The sequence below is a fragment of the Coffea arabica genome, chromosome 8c, assembly GCF_036785885.1.
Source record: "Coffea arabica cultivar ET-39 chromosome 8c, Coffea Arabica ET-39 HiFi, whole genome shotgun sequence".
NCBI classification, from domain to species: domain Eukaryota; kingdom Viridiplantae; phylum Streptophyta; class Magnoliopsida; order Gentianales; family Rubiaceae; genus Coffea; species Coffea arabica.
The window spans coordinates 15,273,247-15,284,106 of NC_092325.1; the positions used below are offsets into that span (position 1 = coordinate 15,273,247).

Below are 10,860 nucleotides of genomic sequence, written 5' to 3' on the forward strand. Positions count from 1 at the left end.
GAGGAAGCAGCCTGGGAAATTGAAAAAGAAATTCGAGGAAAATATCCAGACCTGTTCTCAAATCAAGGTATAATTTCGAAGACGAAATTTTCTTAAGTGGGAGAGGATGTGAGGACTCGTGTTTTTATTTCAAAAGTAGTTATTTCTATGATTATTTACCCTAGTATTAGTTACTTATATTATCGTTACAGGAATTTCTTTTAAGTTTCGCTTTATTGCGCGCGAATCGAAAGTTCGCGTTTTTCGCGTCAAAACGGCTAAGTGAAAATTTAAGATTTGTACTAGACTACTAAGAGTGAATAATTATAGTATTAAAGGAATTACATTGGAGGTTTAGTGCACAAGTGAAATAAATCCGAGAGAAAACATATACGAAATGCACACACGCATGTACTATTCATAGTTGACATTTGCTCAAATTTTAACCACAAATCACTCAAGCTTCTCCAAGAAGCTTCATTCATCAGCCACACTCTCTCTCCTCACCTCTCATAGCCGACCGAAACACTCCAAGGAAGAAGAAGAAAAGCTCTCTTCATTTCACTTCAATCTTTGCTTCCATTTCACGTCAAATTTTTTACACAACTTACATATCACTTCGAGAGCTACTCTAGCTTGGTGAAAGACTTAATCTTGCAGTTTTTCTTGGGAGATTTTTGGTCCAAAATTTCTGGTTTTTCAAGAGTTCAAGAGGTATCCATTAACTCCTCTAATCTTTCCATTTTTCTTCAAAGTTGGAGCTTAAATTGCAAGGGTTTGAACCCTACACATGGATTAGGCTAGTGGACTAGAGGAATTTACTTTCTTGCTTTAAATGTTAGGCTACCGGTCTTGTGGTGACCTCTAGATAGCGGGCTTGAGGTGTAAATGCTTGATTGTGGTTGTTATGTGTGTAGATGAAAAGATTATGGTTAGAAACGACGGAAAAAATCGAAGGAAAATTGCATTTGAGTGATGGCCGAATCTGTCCTATTTTTCCGTGCCTTTATTTCGAATTTTTGATACTCAAATGGCTTTTAAAATGATGTATATATGTTGTATAGGGTGTGAAGAAAGTTTCTACCAAAAATCATTTGAATTGGTTGAGTAAAACTTGAAATTTCGAAATGTGAAGAAACCTGGAAAATGTGTTCTGGTAGCTTGAACAGTGTCTCTTTGATCGAACATATCTCTTTATACAGACGTCAAAATCAAGTGCTATTTGTGGCATTTGAAATTAGACATTTGTAGCTTTACAATGGTATAAAATGCACTTTCTAGTTCGAAATGAGTGAGCCGTAGTGAGTCGGCAAAATTACTGCCCTGTTCTTATGGCCTATCCGAGAGAAAGGTAGATGCTGCATTTTTTGGCTGTATTTTCTCTAACTTATAAATTGATTTTGAAAACTATTTGTTCTGATCAAATGTAGCCTTATGATTCTGGTTTCCAACTCCACCAACCATTCATAATTCCAAGTTGTATTGAGTGAGATATGGTCCAATTTCCAAACTGCGATAGAACTGGAAAACCCTTCTTTTTGCTAGACGACTGGTTTAGTTGTTTGTGAGATATTTTATTCTGAAATTTTGATGTCAACCAACTATAAATTGCTTATGAAATGTTTATTGGACCTTGGTTTCACAAATGAACCAAAATGGGACTGATTTCATGCTGCAAAGTATTTGAAAAAGGAAAGAAAACAAGAAAACAGATTTGTCTTAGAAATTTCTTGAACTTTGGTAGTTTTATTAACTACCTTCCCGTACGATTTTTTACATGAAATTTGATAAAGGAGTATTCCTCCTATGGAAGTTGAATTGTACCAAATTTGGTGTTATTCTAAGACGATTTTGATACCCAAATGATGTTCCAAAGTTTACTTTCAAATTTGGAAAATTCACTGTTTAGTAGTGAAAATTTACCAACTTTGAGCTACTATATCTTGACGCTCAAAATGTTGAATTTAGTTATGTTTGTTGTGTTTGAGACCTTGATTGAAATTCTTATTGTGTTACAAATTTTAGAGGCTAGTTCACTTCCTGTTAATTTTGCCGAATTTCCAAAGTTTGCCGAAAAACATGATCGAAACTGTCTTGTATGCTCAAGTCAGCCACTTTGAGCTGAAATTTGAATGTCTTTCATTTAGAATCTTGGAAAACTATCTTCTAGAAACTTTTAATACTTTGAACCCAATTCCAACGGTACAAAGTTTTCCAATTTTGGACCTACTAAATGCTAGTTCTGATTTTTCTAAGTTTGATGTGCAAAACTGAAATGTTCCAACTCGATGGGAAATGAGTTTTGGAAACTCTTCCCCATCCTTTAAGATTGATTGACCGTTTTAAACTTGATTTCATGAAGGAAATCAGTTTTCCTTCTGTTATTAAACTCCACTTTTGAGTCTCGATTTTCAAGTAATTAAAACTCTCTTTCATGACATTTTCTTAGTATTGTACAAGTGTACAATCTTACTTATTAACAAGGAGTTTATAAGCGATAGTGTGTGATAACCAATTATTATTTGCTCAAGCGCTCATGGGGACCTTCAAGAGGAACTCGAAACGGATGCCTAAAAGTTGTTTGAGCACTTACTCCCTATTTTGATTGGTGAGTGTCAAGTGCATGATTTGTTGCAATTATCTGAATTGCTTCTTATGGGTTGAATGGTTTATGACTGTTGACTCGAGTGTATACTTTATCGCACTCATTCTCTTTTAACTGATTGAACAACTGAATTGAACTGCTTGTAACTGAATTGTAACTTAACTGCTTGCATGTCGTTGGAGTGAATCTCCTCGATTTATAACTGAACTGTGAGGACGCCCAAATCTCAATTGGCCGACCTTGCGACTCGAGCTAGCAAAGGCTTGGTCGAGAAGTTTAGTGAACTATGAGATAACTGTAAGGTTGATCTATTGAGAGATCTTACTTGGCCTACTCACGTAATAATGCCTTTTATTGATATTCGGGCCCGGTGCGGTGTATGGTGGACGGAATTGACGTTAAGTGGAATTCTACGGACTTAAATGCTGATCCGGTTGACGGAGTGTCATTGCAGGAAGGTATTCGATTGAGGCATGGCGAAGCAAGTGGAACTTAGCTCCTGAGAGCTCCTGTATCCTCATTGAATGTATTTAATTGAAAATTTGTGAATTGCTTGAATGTTACAGCTTTAATTTTTGGTAAAATGTCATTGCTACTTGAACTATGTGTTTTCATGTTTTCTTGGCCTCACGAGTATCTGCCCACCCCGTTAGATTTGTTTTTCTTAACAAGAGCTGAACTGGAAGGGGATTATGGAAAAGCCTACTTGATGGCTCTTTTGGTTAGAATTTTGAAATGTTTTGTCTAGACATCTTTTGGAAAGTTGTATATTTTGGAAAGTAGATGTATTTTGAACTTGTGATATAAGATTGAATATTTATGTATGGAAGCGACTTCTCTTTCTTATTTCGTCCTGTCTTATTAGTTATTATTGGTAATAAGCTTGAACTGGAATTGTACTGAGTCCTGACGAAAGTTGGGCAGGCGTCCCGCGGATACCCTTTGGCTCGCCTTAGGGAGAAGTGGGGGTCACAATTTTTCCTTTCAGCTATTCCATTTTACTGAGGAGTATCTACACATGAGCTGGTATGGATGATGCCGTGATGTGAGAAAAATGATTCAAGATGGGACTTGTAGTATTCTTTGGCATTGTCAGTTTAAAAAATTTGGATATGAGCATTGAATTGATTTTGAACCATCAAATGAAACTTTTGAAAGATGTGACTAACTTCAAATTTTTATTTCATAAGAAATATCCAAGTAAGATGAGTGTGATCATCCACAAAATACACAAACCACCGAGCATTGGTGAGGCTTTTAATTCATGATACATCCCATACATCACTACGAATCATGGTGAAAGGAGGAGTAGGTAAGTGATGACTAGAGAAAAATTTGTTCTAGTATGCTTAGCAAACTAACAAGTAAGAAGACGAGTGTGATCATCCACAAAAGACACAAACCACCGAGCACCGGTAAGGGTTTTAATTCATGATACACTCAACACATCACAATGAATCATGGTGAAAGGACGAGTAGGTAAGTGATGACTAGAGGAAAATTTGTTCTAGTATGCTTAGCAAAATGACAAGTAAGACGAGTATGATCATTCACAAAAGACACAAACCACCGAGCACTGCTGAGGCTTTTAATTCAAGATACACCCCAAACATCACACTATGAATCATGATGAAAGGACGGGTAGGTAAGTGATGACTGGAGGAAAATTTGTTCTAGTATGCTTAGCAAACTGATAGTTTTCACATTGAAAAGAACTTGGGTTTTATTGATGACAATTGAGGAAACATCTTTTCTAGATACACTAAATTGGGATGGCCAAGACAAAAATGGCAAAGCATAACTTCATCCACATTATTGACTCTTGAATTGGAAATCGAGGAGTATAGATGACACAATGACACACTCTTTGACACACTAGTGAACATTTTGCAACTTGAATAATTAGCTTGTCTACTTGGAGGGTTATTCGTTTATAGTAGGTGGAGATCTGATACCAACTCAGCATTGCTAATTGTCTTCCCTGATTCCATCTCCTAAAATTCACAAAAAGATAGGAAACAAATTTAGCAACACACTTAAGATCTCGGCTCAACTTTCTAACTGAAAGTAAATTACAATCTAAATTTTGAACGTGAAGAATAGGAGAGAGAATGATATCCTTTGTTAAGCATGCAGATCCTATTCCCAAAACCATGGAAGGGAACCATCTGCAATACAAACGAAAGAGTTACCCTTTTGAGGAGTGTAATCATGTAGGAGTGTTGCATCTCCTATCATGCAATCTGATGCTTCGAAATCAACAGTCCAGGATCTATTATGATCTTTGCTAGTTGTAAGGGCAATAGAAGAACTACCTCACTGAGCCATCATACTTGTTGCTCTAAGTTAGCTGGTAGATTGCAAGAGATTGTGGCCGATCATTTTCTATAGAAGTTCTATTTGTTCTTTGCTGAATCCTTGTTTCACTTGATGTTTTTTCCTCAATGGATGAAGCAATATTGGCAAGGCTTTCTTTATCATGATTTGGTTTTTTTGGCTTCCAATCAACTAGTCTTCCATGGATCTTCCAACAAGTCTCTATCAAATGTCCTGGCTTACGGCAATGTTTACACCAGGGCCTTCCTAGTTGCTGTTGATTGTCATTGCTACTGAAGTTGGTTCTTCAAATTGCAAGTGCAGAACCATCAAGCAGTGAAGTGTTTGCTACTACATCTTGCAATCCCATCATTATTTTTCTCCAATTTTTGTCACATCGGACCTCGGAAAACACTTCTCTAATGCTTGGTAGTGGTTTGATGCCTATTATATGTCCCCTTAGTTCATCCAACTCCCTGTTGAGTCCCAATAGGAATTTGAATATTCTTTTCTGCTCCACAATTTTTCTATAATTGGCTGCATCATCTGTGAACTTCCATTTGTGAATATCAAACATATCAAGTTGCTGGCAGTGCTGTGTTAAGGTATTGAAATACTGTGTGACAGAGAGACTCTCTTGGCAAAAATCATGCAAGATAGCCTCAATCTAGAATAGTTCTGCCGTGTTTTTAGAACTCAAGTATGTCTCTTTTGTTTTGTCCCAGATTTCTTTTATTGTGCCATAGAGAAGAAAGTTTTCACCTATATCATTGTTCATGGAATTTATCAACCATGACATGATCATATTGTTGTCACTCTTCCACTAACTGAATTTTGAATCTGCTTTTCTAGGATTTCAATCTCACTGGTGAGATATTCATCTTTACCTTTTCTGAAAATAAACATCAACATGGATTGATACCATTGAAGATAATTTTGTCCGTTAACTTGTGACTTGTGATTAGAATTGATCCAAATTCTGGGTTAATATGAGTGGTTGTTGTCCGTAAATTCTTCTTCTGATTTAGAATTGACCTTGGAAGTAGAGATTTGAAACACTACTCCAAATTTTGTCATGACGTGATTCAGAGGAATCGAGAAGGAAAAGATTGAAGAATTGCTAGAAAAGAGACTTGAAAGGTAGAAGATTTGAAGTTACCTAGATCAGAATGAGAATGAAGAGTGAATTTCACATAATTAGATTATCAAAAACAGATCGAAGAGGAGGCTCTGATAGCATGTGAAACTTTGAGAGAGAAAAGAAATCATTCCCCTTATATTGAGATGAATAACAGAGAGGTACATATAGCAGAGAGAGTGGCATTCTAGTCCAGAAATTCAAGAAGAATTCCTTCAAATCAGGAATTTCACAAAGAATAGGAAACTAACTAGATGAGACTTAGTTAACAACCAACAAATCTCTTTATTATAAACAATAACTAAATAAAGAATACTAATATAGATGATAATTCCATAGGATCTAACTAAATTTGATGGGTCTAGCCCTGGATCAAGAGATCTAACCCAAACTCTATTCGTTGGCATGCCTAAACAGATATTTAGGTTAATTCTATGTTGCACCCCTCAATTTTATCTCACTTCTTATTTTGGTTCTTAAATTATAAATTGGGACACTTCAATCCTTGAATTATAAACACTATTCCACTTAAAGACAATTGTGAATCGAATCTTCAAAATTCACAAAATACAATTAAATGAGCAACAAAAATGATTGAACAAAAAGATAAAATATCTCAAAATTAGTGGCAAGAAAGCAGATAAGAGATCAAATTGAGAATCTCAGGTGATTTAGGGACTAAATTATCTAAATTTAGAATTTAGGGCCAAAGTCAAAATCAGTAAATAATTTAGAGACTAAAGTATCATAATCTAGAATTTGAAGACCAAAATAAAATCAAATTATAGTTGAAAGTTACAAAATAGAAAGGAAAAATTATTCAAAATGTCCCTCACATTTTGTCAAATAAATTTAAAATAGTAATTTTACGTCCCTTACAAAATTAAGCTGATAGAATCTAGTCCTAACTTAGATTTTCGATCCCTTTTTACCCTAAATCATCACGTGGCCTACATATGGTCATTTTTGGAGCAACAACATTAGTTTGCATTTGTACTTGAATAAATAACCCGATCCATATTCATTTTTGTCCCTAAAATAGTAGGAACTGATCTAAGCCACATTCAATTTTTCCTAAAAAGGTGAGATCCGATTCAATTCATATTTATTTTTGTCACTAAAAAGGTAGGATCTAACCATTTTTAACATAAAAACTGATTGTTTGTGGATCACGTGGTGATTTTAAGTTAAAAAGTTGTCTAAAACTTAAATTGGGACCAAATTTTACTAAATTGAATTTATATGGGACATAAAATTACTATTTCAAAAGTGAAGAATGAAAAATTTATTTAGCCAAATGTGAGAGATATTTGGAATGATTTTCTGAAATAGAATTAACCCCTATTCGGTACTATTTAAACTGGAATTATTTTTTAATCAGTCCACGAGCGGCTTCCAAACTCAGAATCCGGGAGTGGTTAATGAGGTAGATTTTGCCGTCCAAATCAATGAAAAAGTCCACTCCCTCCCCCCCCCCCCCCTTTTTTTAGCATGAATAATCCTAATAATATGCACCACTCCCTTCCCCCTCCTTTTCTTCTTTCATTGTCTTCTATTTCTTTTAGAGCACAAATTTTACATGGATCATATGAAACCCCAAACTACAGAGATAAACACCACCTGTAGTGGAAGGACTTAAAGAGCTTCTCAAAAGCTTAGAGAATAGCTTTTTCCTCGTGTTAGAACTCTAACATGGACTGCACCCAATATGACAGTCGAGGCACTTACATAAAATGATCAAAAGAAAGATACGCAATCTCCTTTATCCAACTGCTTTCTTTTGGTTAGCTACTCACATCACGTATACATTTGCAGGATCCCTTTACTCGAAAGACCAATGAAGAATCTTCCTTTAACGTGTAAAAGAATTCGTACCAAACCTAAAAAGCACCCTTACATTAACAAAAAGATAATCATCCAAAGATCAAAAGGAAACCTCTATATCAGGCACAAGTATTTTCAGTGACAAGATTCGATGCTTTCCTGCGTTTTGATATGAGAATTGTGTATCAGCATACCATTCTGTTGTGCTCAATATGATTGTAAGTATTTTGTTGGTATAATCTCAGTTCTTGCACAAGAACAATAACGATACGTTATTATACATTGATTCCTATAACAGATCAACCATACACACCTCGATTGACCAACATCTAATTATATATGGTCAAGTCCACGTATAATTCACTATCTTTTAACCCAACCTTTCACTTTAGAGTAGAATTTCTTTTCCAAAATCAATAAATTGTTCTCCTTCCATATGTTGTGTCCTTCCTTACCAACAAAAAAGGGAAAGAAAAATCAATATACGACCTCAATTAGCTTAAGATAAATATTGAAAAAAAAGGATTAAAAATAATTGAGCACTTCCTGATGACATGAATGTACATTCAAACTCCTTTCTTTCATGATAAGCCTAAAAATGAAAAAATTTGTTGAGATTGGTTATTTTTTCTGGGGTTCAATTTTAGGTTTTGGAGGAGGAGACGAAAGGGTTCATCTACTTTGAGATTTCCATGCTTAGTGGCAATCTCAAACCGGTGCAAAATTGAATCATTTTTTTTCCATTTTCTTTCTTTTTCTTTTTTCAAAGGATCCGTCTTCTTACTGCGTGTTCAATTTACTTTGATTGTAGAAAACAAATTGAGACGGTTAACATACTAACTGAGATGGTTCTACTCAAAACATTTGGACAATCTTAGTCGTGCTCCTTTTATCATTGGCATTACTTGTGAGCTTTCCCAATCAATAGAGTCATTAATTAATAATAGCTAAATCAACAAATTCGATTGTCTAATGGAGACTGTGGAAAGAGCTTCAAGCCAATTTAACGTAAATTACTTTAGATAAGAGATATGAAATATTATTTAAAATAATTATTATAACACTTTTTATGATATGATATATATGAAGTAAAAATGTATTTAAAAAATATATTTGTGATACAAGTAAAATAATTTTTAAAAAAAATTGATATATGAGCAACACCTTTGCCAATTAAAGAATTTAAAGCAAGTGCCCCATCTGTATCAACAGTAGGGTTCCCACACATTATGTATAGTAACTTCATTTTCTATGCATTTAATGTATCTGGAATATGTACAAGATATTCCTTTCAAGACCAGAATAAAGGGAGAAATTAAATTAAAAATATCAGCCAAAAAAAAGCCAGAGAAAATGAACAGAAATGAATTTGGGAAAAAAAATTCGTTTCCTCAAGCATGGAATCAAGTACCGGAGGTTGAAAATCTTAATGGCCCATCCTGGGCAAGACATGAATTGCTACTGCTTGATACGCAGGCGGAGTATCCACAACCCAAAATCTAGGCGGCGAAACCACCACGTCCACCACCACAATCTCCAGCCCACTGCCACCAACTATACACACTCTTCCACCGGCTGCGGCCACGTATTGTGCATCTTGGAGCATCTTGCTTTCCAGTATTTGAACCCACGCGTCCTTCAATGGATCGTACATTCTCAGTACACCTTTGGACTCGTTCACCATATATATAATTTCTTCATCCATCGCCGCCGCTGGACCTCTCCACCCCGCCAGCATCCCCTCCGGCATCTCCTCCCATGCGTCATTCTTCATGTCGTAGATTATCCCTTCCTTCGCTGCGTCGCCTTTGACATTCACCATGCAAAGCTTTCCTTTCCATCCAACAGCATCAATTGCGTCCCGACTGAATCTCCCATCTCTTAATCCTCCCATCTTTTCCCATCTCCAGTTTGCCGTCTGAGAATCTCTCTTTATGTTGATGCTGGAGTTGTTTTGGTTCATTAGTAGGTCCCACTTTTCAACCGACCTAGCTACGTCAAGGTTGTAGTGGGACCCTACACCACTCGCCATATACACCACGCCGGCCGAAGCGCCAGCAGCACACCATCTACGTGGGGCCGCGATTGGAGGACCGTAAGTCCACGTCTTAGATAGAGGGTTGAAGATCAGAGGACTGTTGAGAGCTGGTTGGAATTGATCGGCGGTGGCAGCAAGGAGGACTAGTTTGCCGGAGACGGTAACGGATTGGATGGGAAGTCTACGTGAGATGAAAGAGGGGTGGCGGAGAAGGAGGCAGAGAAGAGGGTCAGGTGGTGGTGAAGGAAGTGAGAGCCAGTTTGAAGAGATGGGATCAAAGCAAGAAAATTTGATAGAGTCGTGCGATTGGTGATCTGGGGTTGTCTCAGATGGTATCAAGAGAGCATAGATGGATAAAAATGGAGGAAAAGAAGGAGAGTATATAAGCCGGCGCCACGGCCAGCAAACGGAGTAAAGAAGTGAAGGTTGCACTTTGGAGAGACAAAGTTGGGCTATGTGGTCAGGAAGTCCTGGCAGCAAAGATTGGTCTTCACTGGTCTCTGGCAGCTCTTCTTGTTCTTGTTCTTGTTTTTGCGGTGTTTGGTGGTGGTGGTGATGGTGGTGCTTTGGCCTTTTAGCGACTGAGTTGATGGTGAAGGAGGAGGATCTGGAGGTTGTGGTGAAGATGGATTTGCTCATTTGTGGATGGGAGGAGGTGGGAGGACGAGGAGAGGGGGAAGAGATTTTTTGTCAAGGGGTAGCCTTATAATGGTGTGGGGCTAGGGGAGTGGCATGAGGTTATCTATTTCGTAATCTAGTAATTTCTTTGTTCAAGAATTTTCGAGTCATTGGTCAGAGAAGTACAAACAAGTGGAGGATGGAGATGGTGGGGATGATGTCAGGATAAAAAGTAGAAAGTTGGATAGTTGTACGTTTGTGCAATGAATGAGAAAGAAAATGCTGCATTTTTGGGCAACTTGGCAGACACAATTAAAATTGTAAAGTTAGAGATCACCTTTA

At 36.8% G+C, this 10,860-nt stretch overlaps 1 protein-coding gene across 1 annotated transcript; it reads right to left on the minus strand.

The window, feature by feature from the left end:
* Positions 1–9,151: 9,151 nt before the first annotated feature.
* Positions 9,152–10,616, minus strand: LOC113706428 (F-box/kelch-repeat protein SKIP25). The gene has a single exon (XM_027228329.2). The coding sequence runs from the start codon at positions 10,537–10,539 to the stop codon at positions 9,289–9,291; it is 1,251 nt and encodes a 416-aa protein (XP_027084130.1). The 5' UTR covers positions 10,540–10,616; the 3' UTR covers positions 9,152–9,288.
* Between the last annotated feature and the right edge of the window lie 244 nt (positions 10,617–10,860).

Excerpts from the sequence above, each read along its gene's own strand:
- LOC113706428 (XM_027228329.2), bottom strand. The coding sequence starts at position 10,539 with ATGAGCAAATCCATCTTCACCACAACCTCCAGATCCTCCTCCTTCACC.